The following is a 22,186-nucleotide window of genomic DNA, read 5'->3' as shown; positions in this document are numbered from 1 at the left end:
TGTTTTGTTGGAAACCATCCGGAGCGTTGAGTTGCTCATGTGGCAAACACTATTTTGAGTTATATTCAAAATTAAGTGTGGGCCTAAAGCTCTTTTTGATTTCGTGGGCCCACGGGCTGCGCTACATATGGGTGATTATTTTTACCTTCATTTAAATTTGGCCTAATATATTACTAGCACACTCCTATGAGTATTGAGTACTAGTTATTGACAAAATAAAGGGAAAGTGGCCCCCAATTATGTAAAATGACAACATCTTATTAAAGATTCAAGATGGCCATTATTAACTCTATGTCCAATTGTCCATATTGGACTATAACTAATCAAAGTCAATGATGAGAACCATTCTCGTTCCTACAAAGAGGATAATTCTCTTAGTCTTCTTGACTTAACCATCCATGCCACTTCTCACAATGGGGAAAAAAGGCCAAAGCCCCAACGCAAGCATCTGGATATCATCATGGATCTGCAGCATGGTAGTTGTGGTGTTCATAATGATGGCTAAACAGGTGGCTTCACAGTCAACTGCTAACAACACTTTGCTTAGAAAGTATTGTAGAATATACAAAGCATGGAATGGAGAGTCTTACTTAAGCAGCGTCAATATCACCCTTTCTAGCCTCCGGAGGCAGCTTGTTGGTATGGAGAGCAGATTAAAGTCAGAGAATACAATTGAAACAAGGAATTCAAAGATGAAGATTTTGGAATTAATTGAATAATCTCACATACATAGCACGTAGACTCCAATATAAAGAAAAGAACCCTAGAACTATTCTTAGGAAACTAACGTAAACTTCTTAAAGACTAGGACTTTGAAACAGACTGGGCCAATGGCCTCTTATTCAAAAACAATTAACATGTGCAGAAATAAAATAAACGTGCATGATCAATTAATTCATCTTTGCTAGAAGGGTTTGGGTCATTCTTCAATACCCTCCCTTGAGCCAAACTCCATGACTCCAAGTTGATGCCGAAAATACACAAACTTTTCTCTGGATAAAGCTTTAGTCAGCACATCAGCAAGTTGTTGGTTTGTGTTGCAATACTTTAACTTCACAACATCTTGTGCTACCATATCTCGAACAAAGTGATGCTTTAATTCAATATGTTTTGATCTACCATTAAGAACCGGATTCTTACTCAGATTGATTGCTGATACATTGTCACAACAGATTGTTGTAGCTCCTCCCTGATGTAGATCGAGATCAACTAACATCCTTCTTAGCCATATGGCTTGACACGTTGCTGCAGTGGCCGATATGTATTCGGCCTCAGTACTCGATAAAGCCACAGTTGTTTGCTTCTTAGAACTCCAACTAACAGCCCCGCTTCCAACAGAGAAAACATATGCGGATATACTCTTCCTATCATCCAAACAACTTGCCCAGTCGCTGTCCGAAAAACCGCATAATTCAACCTTGGTTCCTTTCTTGTACCAAATACCATAGCCCACGGTTCCAGAAACATACTTTAAAATTCGTTTTGCTGCTCCAAGGTGTACTTTAGAGGGTGTTTGCATGAACCGTGACACTATACTCACCGCGTGACTGATGTCGGGCCTTGTGTGAGTTAAGTATATCAATCCCCCTACCAAGCTTCGATAAACTGTTTCATTCGTCTTGTTTGCCTCATCATTTACTTGAAATTTATCATTGGCATTCATTGGTGTATTCTCCAAATTACATTATTCCACTTGAAACTTCTTTAAGAGATTCTTAGCATACTTTTCCTGTGACAAAAATACACCATGCCTGGTTTGTCTTACTTCTAAGCCCAAGAAATATTTGAGGAGACCAAGATCGGTCATCTCAAATTCCTTTTTCATACCACTCTTAAATTCAGCAATCAGTTTGGGAGATTGACTCGTGCAAATGATGTCATCCACATATAAGCACACATACATCAGCCGATTACCTTCTTCATTCTTTACGTACAAGGTTGGTTCATTTTGGCTTCTAATATACCCGTTTTTGATGAAATATCCATCAATTTTTGAGTACCAAGCTCTAGGAGCTTGTTTCAATCCATACAAAGCCTTCTTCAACCTGTAGACTTTCTTTTCTTGACCCGATACTTCAAACCCTTATGGTTGTTCAACATAAATTCCTTCGTTTAAGTCACCGTTAAGGAATGCCGACTTAACGTCTAGTTGATGAATGAACCAACCCAATTGAGCTGCCACCGATAGAACAACTCGTATAGTTTCAAATCTAGCAACTGCTGCAAACGTTTCTTGATAGTCAATTCCATGTTGTTGTGAGTACCCTTTGGCTACCAAACGAGCCTTATATTTTAACACTTCACCTTTAGGCCCAATTTTCGTTTTGCACAACCATTTCAAGCCCACCAGATTTTTTCCATCAGGTAGGTGAACAAGATCCCACGTATCATTCCGTTCAATGGCATTGATTTCTTCTTTCATAGCATTTTTCCAAACTTACTTATCAGCGGCTTCTTTGAAACAAGTCGGGTCTGCAGCTGTAAGAGCGAACTGACAGGTATCAAAATAATCATAGACGGGATCTTCAACTTCAGCTGCACGGTCATAGACTCGGTTTAAAGAGTGTATTCTGGGCCGAATGGGTTCGGACGGGGTTTTAGGTGTATTTGAGCGGGATGCTTGTGTAGAAGGTGTGGTGATGTTAGAAGGCTCGGTTTGTTGAGAGGTCCCTGATTGGGCAGATGGAATGGCTGAGTGTGAGGCAGTAGTATGAGGATTTTGGGGTGATTGTGGAGGGTAGGATAAGGGAGGATCTAATGACTCGGATGAGGGCATATTTATTGGTTCAGTATCAATAAGAAATGGGTCAATGTAGTTTGTATCATAAAGTTTTGTAGATGGATCCTTAGAGAAGTCCCATCCAGAGTCTTCGCTAAACACCACATCTCGGCTTGTTAAGATTTTTTTTTATAAGAGGATTGTAGAGTCTATAACCATGAGATTGGCCAGAGTACCCAATGAATATGCACTTCTCCGATCTGTCATCAAGCTTCTTTCGGTTCTGGGCCGGAACCAACCTGTGTGCAACACATCCAAAGATCCGTAGGTGACGGACCGAGGGTCTTGATTTGTTCCACGCACCCTACGGTGTACAATCAGTTACGGCTTTTGTTGGAGCAATGTTAATAAGATACACCGCAGTGGCTACACCTTCAGCCCAAAACTAATTAGGTAACCCTTTGTGCTTAAGCTTCTGGTAAGACCCATGATAGTTCGATTCTTTCTTTCAACTACTCCATTATGTTGAGGAGTGTAAGGAGGAGTGAGCTCTCGTTTAATGCCGTGTGAGTCACATAAAGCATTAAACTCATTGGAGAGAAACTCACCTCCTCTATCACTTCTTAGGACCCGACCTTGATTGAGTTACCACTCTCGTTTTCAATAAGAGCTTTGAATATTTTAAACTTGCTGAAAGCTTCAAACTTGTTAGTAACGAAGTAGACCCAACACATACGTGTTAAGTCATCAATGAATAATAGGTAGTAAAGACTACCTCCCAAGCTTGGAACTTGCATAGGGCCACATAAATCCGTATGAATAATTTCACACTTCTTAGTGACCCTCCATGATTTAGAAGTGAATGAGTCCCTCGATTGTTTCCCGACAACACAATTGTCACACGATTCAAGGAGTTTGATACTTGGAAGACCGAGTACCATACCCTTGTCGTGCAGATGTTTTAGCCCAGAGGTGTTATAGTGACCATACCTTGAGTGCCATTGGATGGTGGTAGGATCAGCTATGGATTTGGCAGATTTGGAATTATCCGACTTTGAAGCATCAACAAGAAACATATTGTTGTTAGCAAGTTTCACCATCATGAGCACAAACTTGGTAGCCTTGCATGTGACAAGACATTGGTCATCATCAAATAAAAGAGAGTACCCCTTCCTCATTAGTTGACCCACACTAAGGAGATTGTACTCTAGATCAGGAGCCAAGTAAACATCGTTTAGTAGCTTGTAGCTGCTATCCGACATGTCAATCTTGGCGTGCCTTTGCCTTCAACTTGAATTTCTTTCTTGTCACCAAGATGAACAACTAGCTTAAATGATTCGTCAAGCTTGGAAAAACTATGTTTGAGACCTGTCATATGATTAGAGCAACTGGAATCAAGAACCAAAAGACACGTTTTGTTACCGGTAGTAGTTGTATTTGTCATCAATGACAGTTGTGGTTCTGGAACAATGGCCATGAATAATCAGGGTTCTTCCTTAGTACTCTCGACTGTGATGTTATCTTCATCATTTGCCACATTAACATGCTGCTCTTCATTATGCCAACAGTCACGTTTTTGGTGCCCGAATTTATTGCATAGGGTGCATTGAGGAACTTTATTTTTGTCAAAGTTTCTTCCTCGTCCTCGACCTCGAGAGGAATTTTTGTCTCTTCCTCTTGATCCAGACCCGGATTGAGTCCGATCAAACATCACTTGCAGGGCTTGTTCGTCTGTTTTGTTTTGTTTCTCGGGAGTACTTCGGTTCAACCTTTCTTCATGTGATTGAAGCGACCCCATAAGTTTAACTGGGGTTAACTTTGACAGGTCTTGTGAAACTTCTATTGAAGGCACAACATAATCGAACCGTGGGGTTAGACTACGTAAAACTTTCTCAACTATAGACTGATCTTCAATGACTTCACCATACGCCCGTCTTTGACTAACAATACACATAATTCTGGAAAAATAATCACCTATTGGTTCGTCATCTTTCATTGAGAGGTTCTCAAATTCACGTCTTAGACCTTGAAGTTTGATTGATTGAACTTGTGTATCTCCTTGGAACTCCATTCTGAGAGTCTCCCACGCTTCTTTTGACGTATTTGCGGCTGCAATACGGGAGAACAATTGCTCGTGTACGGCCTGCTGAATTATGGCCAAGGTGAATGCATCTCTTCTTTGAGTATTTTTTTGATTTTGAACATCCCCCTTTCCATCGATGCCAGTTTCTACCAGCTCCCATAAGTCTCTGGATCTCAAAATAGTTTTCACCCTTATGCTCCAGTACTCGTAGCCTTCGCCTTTGAATACCGGAATCAGAATATGTGACAATTGTCAATTTCAGGTTAACTCCGTTAACTCAACTCCGTCAATTCAAACTTAAAGATCACTGAATCTATAACGCACACCTCATTACATTTAAACTAGGGTTTAAATGACGCTTGACACTTACTACATGTGTAGTCTTTCGGGAATTGCACCGAAACGCAAACGAGTTGACGCAAACAATTGGTGAATAAACGAAAAACGTCAAAACAATAATTATGTGATAATTATGTGTTAGGCTTATGTGTTATGTGATTACATTGTTTAAGAAGTTAACTCAAGATGCAAACTAATTACTTTGGGCTAGTAAACTAATAATTTGAAGTGGAGGGACCTAGATGTAACATGATTATTATTAATAATATTATAAACCCTAGCCTCTCTTTCTCTCCTCTCCCTCTACCCCGATCGGACCCCCTCCCCCCCTTGCTCACGGCTGCCACCATTCATACACACACATACAATCAAGATTTTTCAAGTTTGATTGAAGATTAAGGTGCTAGGAAGGTATAAACAACTATCCTATGCATTCTTATTGCTTAATTTCGACTTTTAATGGGTTAATTGTGAACCCTAGGTTCAGAAAATTTTCATATATGGTGCTCATATGATTTGTTTGATTAGATGATGTATTGATTGTGATTTGATAACTAGAATTGATGTTATTACATGTTAATTGTTTGTGTCTTTGATTTTGAGTTCAAGCAAAAACCCTAATCATGTATGTAATGTGTAATTTATGTGCATGGATGGTGATATTGGTGTCTAGAATGTTATATGAACGGATTATGGTCCATAGATAGTTAATATGTTGAGTTTGGATGCAAACAGTTTCTGGACAGATTGTGTTATTGATGTTTAATTGACTGTAACGGGGTGTAAATGTGAAAATTGGTGGAGATTATTGATACTACAGTAAACTAGGTTGAGTCTAGTTTCTAAAGAATATAAATTTGCAATTTTTGGACGTGTAAAAGTTAACCTTTATGATTTTACAAAAACGTTGTGCAAAGCTGAGTTGTTAGACCTGCTGTTAGGTTGTTTTGTAAATGTTATATCTCATGAACTACGAGACCAATTGGGTTGGTTCCACTTCTGGAAGTTGACTTGTTGAGTTAGGAACCTAACCCAAGTGGTCTTGCATTTATTGGATTTTTCGTTTAACGGGAATTTCAAATAACATTCTGTTGCGCATGAATTTGACTGTTATGAGTTGCTGTAATGTTTTGATCATTGTGAGGAACATATGTGGAATAAAAATAAAATAAAATATGTTCTGGAAACCTAATACATGTATGCTTTTGTGATGATTTTTGGTAAATTAATTGAGATGCTATGATCGGTGGAATAGACTAGTTTTTCAAGTAGAATTCTGTCGTTAAGAAACTAGTTGCTGAATTTTGTAAAAGTTGCATGAAACATGGTAATTGCTAATTGATTGTCATGTTTTGACCAAAATGCCCTTGCGGGGAATAATTGCTAGTAAATTGTTATGTGTTGACCAAATTGCCCTTACGGGGAGTAATTGCTAGTGATGTACATTATTAATACATGACACGTAAATAATTGTTCACACATGTATCGTATCACAAATGTACTTGTTAAGTCACACACGATTCACAAACGAACACGAAACGTATCTTGTGCTTAGGAAATTATGTGCCGGGTCTAGAGACTCGATATTAGTTCCGATACTTAGAAAATCTCCTTGTTGTTTTAGAACGCTAGAGAGAGTTTTCTGTGACGCGCATCACTTGGTGATTTATTTTGGGAATTCTTCGCAAACAGTGAGTTTCACTTACCCCTTTTTAAACTGTTTTCAAACGCTTTTCACTTGGGGAGATAACATACTCCGAAAACGCATTTAAGATTTTGTTAATATAGATTATATATCACTTGTAAAGACTAAGTGGCAAACGCAATAACTAAAGTCCTTCATTCACATCGAACCGTTTAATATTGGATAATAACGAGTCATTGTTGAGTAGTACTACTGGGTTTGACAAACCCCACCCAACGCTAAACTCGACTGGAGGTCGAGTGGGTGTAATCTTGGCTAAACAAATACCATGGTCGGGATAGACCTGGTGGCAAGGCAAATGATAAACAGTCAGCTTCGGTGTCGAACACTTAGTAATACTTGTTTTATAGGCTAGCTACCTATAGATATATAATTGACATAACACTATCTGGTAACGCAAAACGCTTAACGCAAAACGCTGAACGCAAAACGCTTAACGCAAAACGCTTAACGCAAACGCTAAACGCTTTATTTTATATAAACTTGTGAACTCACCAACCCTGTGTTGACACTTTTAGTATGTTATTCTCAGGTAGCCGAGGCGGGCGCGCGGTATAGGATAATGCATTGCTTGAAAACGCTTTTGTTATGCAAACTATTTTAAAACTGTTATCATTGGGTTTAAGTCGTCCTGCATGACGCAACATTTATTTTATGGTTTTTACGCTTCCGCATTTAATTACTCGTAAACGTTTTCATGGTTTTGAAACTTTGTTTTATGGTTTGATTATAACTAATGAATCCGATCCTGTTAGTTCACACCCTCTGACGGTAAAACTCCGTTAGTGGATTTTGAGGGTGTGACGGTAAAACCTCGTTAGTGGATTTTGAGGGTGTGACAGAATAGCAGAATTCGAACTAGATCAGCCATGGGGAATTAGGGTTTCGATGAGTATGAGAGATTAGGGCACTTCAACCAGGCTCTGATACCACAGATGTTGGTATGGAGAACAGATTAAAGTCAGAGAATACAATTGAAACAAGGAATTCAAAGATGAAGATTTTGGAATTAATTGAATAATCTCACATACATAGCACGTAGACTCCAATATAAAGAAAAGAACCCTAGAACTAGTCTTAGGACACTAACGTAAACTTCCTAAAGACTATGACTTTGAAACAGACTGGGCCAATGGCCTCTTATTCAAAAACAATTAACATGTGCAGAAATAAAATAAACGTGCATGACCAATTAATTCATCTTTGCTAGAAGGGTTTGGGTCATTCTTCAATACAGCTGTCCAATCCACAGGCACACTATGCCTTTGCACAGACTAACAGTGGTGAATTTGTCTACGCCTTCGCTTTGTGTAGGGACTATCTCTCGACCACCCGGTGTCTGGCTTGTTTTGAGTCATTAGTTAACGAGGCGAAGTCGTGCGGGACTTTTGGCGGTGTTAGTGTGATTTATGATGATTGCAGTATGAGGTTAGTATCACATTTGTCTGTAATTTTCTTACACATGTTTGCGTTTGATTAAGGGTGCGTTTGATCTATGATGTTTTTGTTTAGTTAAGGGTGTGTTTTTTTTAAAACGGCGACTTTCTTGTATTTAGGCTACCGCACTCTCCATAATTGGAGAGCCCCGATGCCTAACTCTGGCAGATATGTTGTCTTAACCGGGCTCACGATGTCTTAAGAGTTTGGTTTGCCGCTTGGGCGTTCCCTCGGGAAAACATACCGCTGGCTGCCACTTGACAGTTGTTGTGCCATCAAAGGGCAGAACTCCCTAGCGTAACGCACGTTGGGACGAAACCCGCGTGAGCTCTGGGTTCGAACCGACAACCTTTGAACAAGACTTAGCTCAAATCCTTCATTGCCAGTATCCACCCAAATATGACACAAGTGGAATTCAAACTTGAATCTCCACTGGAAAACCTAAGCCTCATACTACTAAACCACAAATGAATGATATTACTTAAGGGTACATTTGATTTGTGAATTTTTTTTTGTTGTTGACATATTTGGAATTTATTAAAGGAATTGATATTTATAGGAACTAGATTTTGAATTAAAACATCTTAAAAGGAATTAGAAGAATTTAAAGTAATTGAAATTTGTGAAATGATTTTAAATTTGAGAGTACATTTTCTTAATGGAATCTTTTCGAAGGAATTATAAATAATAAAAAAAAATTGGAATCCTTAATTACGACCACAATCCATCAACGCTAAACGACGTCTAACATGTTAATCGGCACCTAGCGTATAACTAACACCGAACACATTATCGGCACCGGGCACATAATTAACTACAATCGTGTATGATAAACCATAAGTAAGAAAAAGAAACCTATTCAAAACCAAATAACAAAAAAAACAAGGAACGCTTATAAACCAGCTTAATGAAATTGTAAAAGTATTCATACTTATTTACTCAAATTAATCGATCATTTAACACATTACTAATCCACTCAATTTAACTAATTAATAACTAACATGAAATGTTTTAGGGTTGTTTAAAATTCAAACCAATCTAATTGGTCTAACTTTACAACTAACTTAAAGTAAAGGGGGTTATCATGAAAATAACTTTCAATATTGAATTACTCCCATTCATACTTCTAAGTTCTAATTATTCTTACTCGGAAGTTAGAAGTTAGTTGACTTATGTGGATTCTTACGCTTGCACATGTGGTCCGTTAAACAAACGTAAAAGATGGCTGGACAGTGGGCATTTTGATTCCACATTTGCAACTTTAGGCTGCCATTTAAAGGTCAAAGATGAGCTAGACAGAGTGGATGGTGAGCGCAGGCCCATCCTACCAAAGTTATGGCTCCGCCTCTGACTATATACGTCTAGTATATAAAAATCATGAAAAATTATTATTTTAGTCTAATAACTAGAAGCCGCCAACGGCCACTTGTGCAGGTCCTCAACTAAAATATCAACGTCAAATCGTTTGTGCACATTGCCAACTTGACTTTTGACATCTTTGAGACTATATTGACTTAAAAGCAAAACTATGCTAGTAAAGATGGGTTATTCGTCAACCTACATCCACTTGTACTTGTGAGTTGTGACTTGTGAAGACATCCACATATAAATGTCTAGACTACAATAAGATTTTAGTCTTTCTTGGGTAATCATTTTAGTGTAAAAGTTCTAATTTGACTTTTTTAATCATTGTGGTTTTACTTTCGTTTCAATTATATAACACCGTTGGAATTCACTATTAAAAAAGGGGTACATTAGTCCTTTTAGATATAGGGATAAAATATGCAAACAAATACAAAGTAAAGGGACCATTTAGCTAGTGACTCTCCATTCTTTCTGATTCTCTGTCTTTGCTAAGAGCATTGATAGAGTTAAGAGTGGAAGAGATTTGATAGAGTTAAGAGTGGTTGGTTAGTGATCTGGCCGCTTAGATTTAAAAAGTTAGGGGATGTTGTCGATCTCGATAATATTTCTAGCTAGAAAAAAGGTATAAAATTTCTAGAAATAGTAGGTATGAAATTCTCTTCGTTGTCAGGTCGATAACTAGGATAAACTTTTATAGTGGCCAAGTTAAATTACTATTAATTAATCTCTTTCAAATTATTAATGACATAAGAAGATGTCTTATTTCAATCTAACTCGAGAGGACAAATGTATAAGCACTCATGCTAAACTTGTGTTTGTGTATAGGTACGAGAACTTTGGTGCAAATTTTGATAATTCGAACGTCATATTAGATGATGATGCCCGTCCAGGCGCGGTATGTAGCAATGAATCCGCATCTCAGCCAGCAACAACATTTAACCAAGTGGTAGAGAATCTGCTATCTGATATTCGAGACGTTACTCCAAGAACATCTAATTACTATGTAGCATACACAAGGCAAGTCTCGACTAACAATGCAGCAGTGTACGCAATTGCACAGTGTCTTAAAAACATAAGCCAAGCCATTTGCCAAGGCTGCTTGAATACAGCATATAACAATTTACAAGGTTGTCTTCCTAAAAAGGAAGGAAGTTCCATTGACTGTTTTTGCTTTATGAGATATTCTGATACTCCATTTTTCCAAAGCAACCAGACAACAAACATCATATCTTTCCTAAGTCGAGGTGAGACCTCCTATATATTAACATTTAAGTTGTAATTAGTTTTTCATCAGCATGTATTGAATTTGGACAACTATATTAACAAAAATGTGCAACTTTCCATGACAGGAAATTCAAGCAAGTCAGCAATGATAGCGGGAGTAAGTAGTGCTGTCGGTGTTCTGTTCCTTCTAGTTGCTTTGTGGTTATGGTATCGTAAAATAAAGAAAGCTAAGACTGCTGAGGAAGGTAACAATATATATGTACACATTGAATGTAACATAATATTCAATACAATATCTTCAAGCATATCACCATTCAATATTCTTAAATATATTATAACTACGCTCCATGTAAATATATGTATCATTATTACAACTAATGCTAATTGTTTGTAACATGCACGTTGGGAACTTACAGTTGAATCTGGACTGCAACCAGAAAAAAGTTATAGTTATCAGCAACTGCGATTAGCAACTCATGACTTTGGAGATGAGTATAGGGTTGGGAAAGGAGGATTTGGTGAAGTATACAAGGTGATTTAGACTTTTAAATTGTATTTTTTTTTCTACATACTTCCATTGATCTAGAATATTTGACCGCAACAATACACCTAACGAAAAGAAGTTTGCAACGAAAAAAAGTGTTATGCTAATTATTGGTAAAATGCTGTACAATAAGAATTATTTAAAAGTCATGATGTATGCTTAACAATTTGTTCCTTCAACAGGCACTTATAGATGATGAGAATGTAGTGGCAGTGAAGAGACTTCATGTTAGTGACGCTAGAGCCAAATCAGAATTTGAAAACGAAGTGAGGCTTATAGGTAATATTCAACATCGGAATCTTGTACGACAACTAGGTTGGTGCATTGAAGGAACTGAGCTGCTTCTTGTCCTAGAATACATCCCACAAGGCAGCCTTGACAACTTCTTATGGGGTATGATAATATTTCTCAAGCACTGTTTAAAACTATTGTATCTTATATATCCTTCATACATTTATTTGGCCGCATTTACCTCAATGAAAATTTTAGATAGACATGTATTTAACAAGTTAATTAATCACGGACAGGAGAAAAAAGAGGCTCTCTGAACTGGGAGAAAAGGTTTGACATTATCTTTGGGGTCGCTAGGGGTCTTGCTCATCTTCACAACGAATTCCATGTCAAAATAATTCATAGAGATATAAAGTTGAATAACATTCTCGTAGACCATGATTTTCAACCCAAAATTTGTGATTTTGGGTTGGCAAGATTACAACCAGAGGATCAAACCCATGTTAGCACAAAGCTAGCAGCCGGCACACTGTAAGTGTAAACTGTAAATCTTCCCTTTGATCTATTTTTCGATCCTATTTGAATAACTTACTTTCACATGAATATGCTTAATGATGAGATCAATATATAGAGGATACATGGTACCCGAATATGCAACAAAAGGACACTTATCAGAGAAGGTTGACACCTACAGCTTTGTTATCGTGATCCTTGAAATTATTAGTGGTCGAAGATTTACCGACGAACACTTTAGCGGTCCTGAAACATCTCACCTTTTCGAACATGTAATATACAACCCCCTACGTTCTTTTTTCTCTTTAGGACGTGTGCTTAAATGATTATTAGATCATGATAACTTGAATTAAAAGACCTATGTTCACCCTTTCATATGAAAATTGAACTCTTACAGAATTTATTGCAAATGTATGATAAGTATTATTTGTTTTTAATAGGCATGGCAATTGTATGAGAGAGGTATGCACGCAGAGTTGATTGATCAAGCATTAGGTTTAGAAGAATCAAATAAAGCAAATGTAATGAAGACCATTGAGATTGCTCTAATGTGCACTCAGTCACCAGCTTCTTTGAGACCAACAATGTCTGAAGTTGTTATGATGTTGTCAAGTGGGCTATCTGTGGGGCCAGGAAAACTAATCAAGCCTAGCTTCGTTGATTCTCGTAGAGTGATCCACATAGGTGGAAATGTGCCGCCTATTAAATAATGTATATACATATACATATATATATATGCTAGACGAGTGTTCACGTGATGCAGTGAGAAACAAGGACATGGTAATCATGTAACAAGTTTATTGGAATATTTTCGACATGTATTTAAAATTGTTTACAAGCATTTGAAATCAAGTTTTATATTATTTTTTACATGTAAAATGCATGGTTCCCGAGTTCTCCATTTTTTTAGAGTTCCTCGTTTTATATATAGTTTCTTAAGAATGACAAATATGGCATAAAATTTAAAGTTAGAAACTATGTTAGTCTGTCTAGTAAAGATAATGGTGGTGTTGTAAGGCCCTAACTGGGTCAAGTGGCACCACATTTATCAAACCATGTCTTTTTCTTTTATGTTTTAATTTTAGTACAATAACAAATATAATGGTAATCGATTGAACATTATTTTTTTAACCGACTAATAGAATCCGGATACTCTCACTGTCTCAACGCTCGAGACCGACAATGCTCGAGTTTTGAACAACGCCTGGGTTTAGTAATCGCCTCACCCAGTTGATCCAACTCAATTTTTATATGTTTTTCGCTTTAGTTCTGGTATCGTGATGAATGTAACCGAACAAAATTCTCGTAGACTCACCACCTCAGCGACCGTGATCGACAACACTCAGGTTTTACAAACACCCAATTTTAACGACCGATGTCACCCCATATTGTTCCACCTCAATTTTTTTTGTTTTGTTTTGGTACCGTAATAAACGCAACTGAAACTGTGGTAGACATGACGAAAACTGATTGAATTCGCGTAGATTCACCGCCTCAACGTCCAAGACCGACAACGTCCGGGTTTTACCAACGTTGCTTATACTGTAACGAACGTAACCGACACTGGCTGAATTCAATTCGACTCACCAGGTTTTACCAACGTCCAGACACCAACAGCCGGGTTTTTTCGCTACATATTTTTAAACATGTTAATTTAACGAATTTTTTTAAGTTTAGTTCAATACCGTAACGGACGTAGAACCGAATTTACGTTGACTCTCAGCTACCACCCTTGGGGTTTACTGACTAATTCCCCGCACAACACACAGGTATACTATTGAATTTAAAAAGGAATAAATTAAGAACATAATAAAGTGGCGTTACTCGTCTTCTCTATTATTACAAAACACTTCTTATTTTTTAGCTAATGAATCCAATCATTAATCGATGTAATCAAAACAACCAACTTAAATTAATCTATCCAAAACCAAACCAATGATTCGTGAGAAATTCTCTCTAGATTCTGCAAAAAGAAACCCTGGAAAACACAATTTCTACACAAATCCAATAAACATACAATCACTTTCAAAACGCATATTTAAAGCCTTCTTGATTAAAAGCATAGGTGATAAGAATATATACCTCATGTGGACCTTGTTGGAACCTGTAAAAGGACTTACCATCTACTTGGAATAGTATAACTCTATAAATAAACTCAAACGCATCAAACACGAATCCAAGACCTCAAGCTTTAACATGAAGATTCATTCACATTAAAAATGAATTCACATAAGTAATTATTTGACTAATCTATTGCACTGCTTTGGCTCCTGTAATTTTCATGGATCATAACCATAACCATAACCATAAGCCAAACAATCTCCATGTTAGAAGATATTCGTTAGGGTTTTATATACAATTATCTCCAACAAAATATGGGCGTATGATTAGATACATCACATGTTTTTATTATTTAATTTACATTATTGTTGGATCAGAATTGAACACTTAACAGTTTTAACTAAAACAATATGTTCGGACATTTATAGATTAGATACAGATTGATTGATTTGATTCTCATGTGACTCTATCAATTAGATTTATGCAACGGATATTTAAATAAACAAACTAAGAGATCATATGTAGAAGCATTGCACTAATTGAAATAAAAAGATTGTAATTCTATAAGATGTGCTCCCCTTCACCCTAGCTCATCAAATTCATCTGTTTTCATACAAACTTGCATTTTACAGAATTCAATGTGTGAAAAGTACTAATGCACAAGTGATTCTCTTGTTCGTTTTATACAGTGTGAAAGTGCTGATTAGCTAAGATATGATAGTGATATGTAATACATTTACAAGAAACAACTAACAAATTAGAAAACTATAAACTACCGACAAAATACAAGTAATATAACTAAACTGCTGATCTCTTGATACCAGCTAATGAGGCTTCATCAATAGTTCTTCAGTAGTTTCTTACATGTCGGCAGTTCATTAGAATCCTCAGTTGTTTTCCATGTTGTTGCTTCTTATCAGTAATTTGGAATCAAATCTTTATTCTTTATTGTTTTAAATGGAGAACAACTGTTTTTTTATGATCAGTTGTTGTTTGATCTTTGGCACATCATTCCTTTCCAGGTTCAACAATTAATATGTTTTTTATTCTTTTATTTCAGACTTTAAGCGATTTGAGTATAGCCGAACACAAGCCCTGCCCGGCTTATTAATTAAGTAGTTTGATGGATCAACCTATTTCTAATGAAGTTGTTTAAACTCAACCCAAAACCTTATTATTTGTACATCAAGTTTATCTTTCTAGCTTCTTTCTACATTTTTAAAACTTTAAATATTTTTTTTCCCATTTTCTCACTTCATAAAAATACAAACAAAAAGAGAAAAAAAAAACTACTTATTCTCAAGCGACTGTTAACGCATATGTGGTATTTTCTTATATCAGATACTTCAAAGTGAGAACACCTTTTTTTTCTATTTAAAGCAATAATTTAGGGCTGTTTTGGTACCCCAAACACCATTACAAAGATATATACTCTGAGACGGCTTCTTTGCAACACAGCCATGAGAATCTTCAAGAGCTTGCAAAAGAACTCAGGATGGCGGTCCCTGACCGCTACTTTCAGGAACCACAACAATTCACGTTTGTCTCTGAGGGTTCTTTGCCCTTGCCCTCTATCCCAGTCTTTGACATGAACGACATAATAAAGGTGCAAGAGTCCGATATCCATATCGAGCAACTGCGCTCCATTTGCCATGAATGGGGAATTTTTCAGGTAAAGTGTCTCTAGGCACTAACTTCATTTTTACGTTTATTGACCATAACCATGACCATGAAAAACCTAGTTTCTTCTGCAGTTGGTGAATCATGGAGTTGATAAATCGCTGGTGGAGAATATGAAGAAAGAGATGGTGGATTTTTCAACCTGCCGATGGAAGAGAAGCTGAGGTACAAGTTGAAGGCAGGTGAATATGAAGGTTATGGTCAGACTACACTCCATACTCAAGATCAGAAACTTGACTGGGCTGATCGCTTTTATATGATCACTAATCCTCTTCATAGAAGAAAACCACACTTACTTCCACAGTTCCCTCCATTACTAAGGTATCTCTTTCTATTTCTAGTCGTTTGTAGTTTTGATTTAGATTTGAAACCTAAAGATCTAGAAGAAAACTAACAATCTTACAATGCCGTCTCCAAGATTTCGGATGTCCATAAAAATAAACTCATAATTTTATTTTTACGTATGCATTCAATCAGGGTCAGCCCAACCATTTTGGTGGCCCAAAGCGAAGTAACATTTTGAGGCCCTTTTCCAAAACATATTTTATTTTTGCTTGCGGTCCTCGGATGCCGGAATATGATAATATTAGGTAATACATTTTTACGTGGAATGTTGTGTTAGCTACTACAATTCATACTGTTATAATGTGCCAGTTCTGATGATTTATTATCTAGATTAATCGGTTGAATAAAAATAGATTAAGAACAAGAAATGATGAAATGAAAATAAATTAAACAATTGCTTAAGGAAATTTTGTATCACACCATATCTCCAAAATGGAATATGTATTTCACTTAAACATTTTATCAAAAAACTTATGTGCATAAGAACCTATCACATTGTCATACACACAATATTAATATCCAAGCCAGAAAGCTAATAATATCCAATCCAAAGTCAAGATTTACAACAATAAAAAAAAGAACAATTCAAAATCACATTTTTGCTATAAACTCAACAAATAAATAAGAGTTTGTTTCTATGCGACCAGAATGTTAAACCAGAGAATTAACCTAGGAGTAAAAATTGGGGGCCTTAAAAATGTGATGGCCCTAAGCTAGGGCTTTGGTTGCCAATGCTTAAGGGCCGGCTCTACATTCTACCTCCATAGAGTTATCATCCATCTCTTTCAAATCTGCAATACAAAAGCATGTTTTAGTCATGCTAATTGTATATATGATGTTCTCTTTATATGTCATTTATAATAAAACATCGATCTTATTATCTTTTGTTAGAATTCGATATTTCATTAAAAAAATATAATTACAACTTATAAAATCATTAGGTGCATCTTTTTCGTGATTATAAAAAAATTGCGTGAAAACGCACCACATATTCGTATGAATATTCTATTAGAAAATATAACTTAAAACTTAATTAATAAACTATTTAATTTGATAAAATATAGGGTTTTTTTAATTTAATCATTTAATATTTATAGTTTAATTGTATTTCTTTTGAGCTTTACGTACGTCACGCGGGTTCTAAAACTAGTATGTTATAATACAATTTGGGTTTAAGTTACTTAATTTTTTTAATTTTTATTTTAAAAGCATCATGTCTTACTATTTTGATATATATATATATATATATATATTAATTTTGGGCATCTGCCGAGAACGGACTATAGACGATGACTGAGCCTTGTATCCTCTCTCATCAGCTGACCCTATGACATTATGTAGTTGTGATCTTCATGGGTTGTTAGGGAAGACACACAAATAAAGTAGCAAACAAGCATCAGAACACATGCCACGAAGTAACATGATTCATTTGATCGATCTGTATCCAAAATTGGAAACCTTATATATCTTCACATTTGCTCAACAGAGATACCATTGAGAACTACTTGCAAGAACTGCAAAAACTTGCCTTGACTTTATTCAGTTTAATTGGCAAAGCAGCAGATATTGATGAGCAAGAGATGGTAGATGTTTTTGAAGATGGAGTGCAATCGGTGAGGATGACTTACTATCCTCCTTGCCCGCAGCCAGATCATGTTGTCGGTTTTACCCCTCATTCTGATTCTGCTGGGCTTACCATTCTTCTCCAAGTCAGCGACGTAGAAGGTTTGCAAGTTAAAAAAGACGGTGTGTGGATCCCCGTGAAATTTCTTCCAGATGCCTTCGTAGTAAATATCGGTGACATTCTTGAGGTTAGAGCATTCACATCTCTTCATCATCTTTCATTCTATAATTTAACTAAAAATTATAATTTTAAAATATTTTTATCTATCTATATATCATTTTTTGATTGTGTTTCCTCTTTCCTTTTATTATTAATTACTCTTTTTATAGATGTGTGCCTATGTGTATGGGTGTATGTGATAGCTTTTTAAATTTTGGACAAATGTTTGAATTTTTGTTAAATTTTAGAGGGTGTAGATAAAAGATAATAGATAGAATTTGGAGATGATTGTTAAAATTTTGAAGATAATGTGAGAGACGGTAGTCAAAACATTTAAGTGTTGATTCCAATTATCTTTGACCACTCTATATAGTTAGCTAACCATGCATCTAAAACATGTTTAACACTTACTTTTTCGACCAAAGCTACACATGATAAATATTTTATCACGTGAATATCTATATTTTTGTAACAACAAATTTATTTCCATCAAAATCACCTTAACCTTGCGCTTACAAGGATTTGGACCCACCTGCTCTATATTGTAAGGATGTACACAATACCACTAGACCATTAGGTCATGGGTGTAAGTCATATCTATATACTATATCATAAAATATTTAACATGCTAGTTTAAACACTTTTTAAGTTTAAGAGTTTTACACATTTAATACTTAAATGGATTTACAGATAATGAGCAATGGTCTGTACAACAGTATTGAACATATGGCGACTGTAAATGCAACGAGTGAGAGGATTTCAGTCGCCTCGTTCTTCAGTCCAAAGCTTCATGCAGAGGTTGGGCCTACCAAGAGCCTCCTAAGAAACACCGGAAATCAACCGTTGTATAAAGCACTCGTAACAGAGCAATTTATCAATAAATTCTTCTCGAGCAAGCTCAACAAAAAGTCATTTCTCGAGAAAATCAAGATTGGTGATGAAGCCATTGAAACTTGATTCAGTATCCAAGTCTTGTATTAATAATCATATTACTCAACTGAAATAAGTCGCATGATTGTCTTATATGTAGTTTGTATAATAGCTATTAAATTATTGTTTACCTTGTAATTCTTTAGTGAAACTTATGTGGTAATCCATCGGCAAAATTACAGTGACGATCCGGCCATGACCCATAATAGTAATCTAATGCTTAATGTCTATTGGTGAAAGCGAGTTTTTCTAAAATCACCCATAATTGGGTAGTGTTTGTGTATTTTTGTGCCATTGCCTATCCAGAGAGTTTCTCTCTTTTATCGCTTAGAGCGTTCTCATCCCATCCTATAAGATCGAGCGTAGTGGAAACATCGTGGCGGCGTCGACACCATACAAAACAGCTATTAGCAACCCTTATGGTCTCAAAATGACTAAGCAATAAATTTGATGGTGTTGACATAAAGCTCTTGTCTCAAACTGTAAGGCCTCGAACCTGGTAACCCTACTGGATGTTGGATTTACTCATTAACATAATTCTAAATATCTAAGTTGATTAAAATCTTTCCCAAAATAATAAAATTTCAACCATTCATAATTACAAAACATCCAATCTCTGCGAAACAAACATTAAAATGGTCTTTAATCTTAAACATAATAATAAACATGACAAAATTCTTCTTTCTTCCAATGTCGTTCTTTATTCTTCAATTTCATGTGTGCTCCTCAAGTCAACTGTCTCATTAAATTTTGTGTACGTGGTATACTAAAAGTCTGTTACGCTGAATGAGTTCTAGTTTAACAGGCCATATGTCATACGTTCACATGCATTCACATACACATACTTACATACATATTTTCTTACCATAGTTATCGTACTTAGCACATACTCATTCACATATATTATAAGGGTCTGTAACCCTAACATTCAAAAAGATTTATGTTAATAAACAATTGTTTGGTTCGTAGATTTTTTTTAAAAAAAAGTGATTCGGTTTGTTTAGTTTTGTTATAAAAAGTGGTTCGGTTCGTTTAGTTTTGGTATAAAAATGGTCCGGTTCATTTATTTTTATTAAAAGAAAGTGGCTCTGTTCGTTTATTTTTGCTAAAAAGGTAATTTGATTCGTTTATTCTTGTTAAAAAAAGTGTTTCGGTTCGTTATTTTGGTTAAAAAATTTAGAGTAAATTGCAGTTTTCGTCCATGTAGTTTGTCCAAATCTGCGGTTTTAGTCCAATAGTTTCAAATTTGCGATTTCTGTCCATGTGGTTTCATTTCACTTACAATTAAACCCAAATTCATTAACCCTGTTAAGTTTAGTCGTTAAACTCATCAGTATGTCCTTCATGTGAGGGGCAGTTTTGCCCTTTTTTTCCCCAAATACAAGCCAACCCCTCACGTGAGGGAGCTTACACATGCATGATGTTTTCAGTTTACAATTTTCTTTTTACAAACCCGGTATGCTACTACAAGGGATCGTAAACCATGTTCAACAAATTTAATAATCACATGATGAGCCCTACGCTCAAATTCTGACTTATTATGTCCATATAGATTTCGTCCGTCGAATTAAAGTATCTAAACAAGGGTGGATCTACGTATATAAGTACGGGCTTACAGGAACCCACTGAGTTTCAGATTTTATAGAGAAAGTCTACATGAAACATGAGAGTGAACCCATATATAAATTTTGAGTGAACTCATAGCCAAAAAGAGAATCTTTTCCGGTGGCAAACACCTTGCCTTCTTGACGTGAAGACCTGGGGTCGATTCTTACTGTTTGTGTGTTTTTAAGATTTTTATCTATCATTTTAATTTACTACCCTTCCGCCTCTCTTTTAAGTTAACTGATTAGGGGTGTGAGTATAGGCGTATAGCATAGAAAGCAAGGGGTAAACATGCCAATGCCGTAATAATAAGTTGGATGTATCCATACAGACATACAGTTCTTCCATAATTTGTGGGTGATATTAGAAAAATTCATTTGTATAGATATCAAGTGACTGTATTTTTTTTCTCTCTTTATTAGTTGTTATATCAAGTAACGAGACCATAATGATGCCGTAAGAGACGAAGACTTCATTTCCACCGCAACGCGCGGATTAAGTTTGCTAGTTTGTTGAAATTTGAATAAATTAGACATTTAATATTATTTAAATTTGAAAAAAACCATCGTATTTTTATTATGTATTTTTTAATGTTATAAGGGTGATAATTGTTTTTTTAAATGTATTGTATTTTATTATGTGACAAACCTTGTCGAACTGACCCGAACCATCAACCAAACCAAACAGTGAACCCATCGAAAAAAATTTCTGGATCCGCCACTGTATCTAAATATAGATTTATAGAGTTGTATTCAAAATAAAATATATTTATGTTATCCTAAGTTATACGAGAGTTCGGTATCACGCGATCGTTACCATGACAAACAAACCCATCTCTGACCAGAAAACATCGGTACCGACATTGGTACATCGGATACAATATCGGTATTCGTTATTGTGGTTCTTGCAATTGTCTTTATCTTTTCTCGACATTCAAACACAAATTTTGTTGAAGACGTAGTTGTATCCAAAGAACAATATTTTTTTGGGATCGTAAGCTATACACACCGATACAGTGACGAATCGAATCAGTTTCGACCAAACAACATCGGTACATACCAGTATCGGTGTTACTGGAACTAGTATCGATGTTTTTTATGGTTTTTCGATTGATGTAAAACATGTGTCGGTATTGTTTTAGACATATCACAACTATTTCTTTGCGTTTTGACATTCGGTTGCTACAACAAATGAGTATGCGCTTGAATGTAAGCATGACCTATCATCCATAGATTGACGGACATATTGAATGAGCTATTAAAAAAGTAGAATATTTGCTATGAGATTGTGTGATAGATCTTGAGGTAGTTGGGACGATCATCTACCTATTATTGAATTTTCGTCGTCTGACAAAAGCTATCACACGAGAGTCGCTAGGTCACACCGTTTGAGGCATTATACGGTTGCAAATGTCAAACGCCCATGTGTTGGTCTGTAATTGAATAAATCAAACTGTTACAACCTGACATCGTTCAGGAAACAACTGACAAAGTATTACAAGTCCGAGAAAGATTAAAGATAGTTAGAGATAGAAGAAAAAGTTACTTCAGCAACCACCAAAAGTCGTTAGAATTTAATGTTGGACACAAGGTGTTGTTAAAAGTTTCATCTTGGAAAGGCAT

At 36.0% G+C, this 22,186-nt stretch overlaps 1 protein-coding gene and 1 pseudogene across 2 annotated transcripts; both read left to right on the top strand.

Annotated features, from left to right (window-relative positions):
• The first annotated feature begins 398 nt into the window (after positions 1-398).
• Positions 399-12,870, top strand: LOC143592206 (cysteine-rich receptor-like protein kinase 3). The gene is made up of 9 exons (XM_077072172.1): positions 399-635; positions 8,084-8,274; positions 10,474-10,892; positions 10,998-11,117; positions 11,289-11,404; positions 11,599-11,809; positions 11,944-12,178; positions 12,279-12,432; positions 12,601-12,870. The coding sequence occupies exons 1-9, from the start codon at positions 399-401 to the stop codon at positions 12,868-12,870; spliced, it is 1,953 nt and encodes a 650-aa protein (XP_076928287.1).
• A 2,788-nt stretch (positions 12,871-15,658) lies between these two features.
• Positions 15,659-19,258, top strand: LOC143591454 (protein SRG1-like; annotated as a pseudogene). The gene is made up of 4 exons (XR_013145682.1): positions 15,659-15,893; positions 15,976-16,222; positions 17,733-18,057; positions 18,720-19,258. The product of XR_013145682.1 is annotated as a protein SRG1-like (transcript).
• Positions 19,259-22,186: the final 2,928 nt, after the last annotated feature.

Source organism: Bidens hawaiensis, unplaced genomic scaffold (assembly GCF_021521415.1).
Source record: "Bidens hawaiensis isolate Kalapana, Puna unplaced genomic scaffold, B.hawaiensis_p1.1 tig00001685_1, whole genome shotgun sequence".
Taxonomy (NCBI): Eukaryota; Viridiplantae; Streptophyta; class Magnoliopsida; order Asterales; family Asteraceae; genus Bidens; species Bidens hawaiensis.
This window is presented reverse-complemented; position numbering and strand designations above follow the sequence as displayed.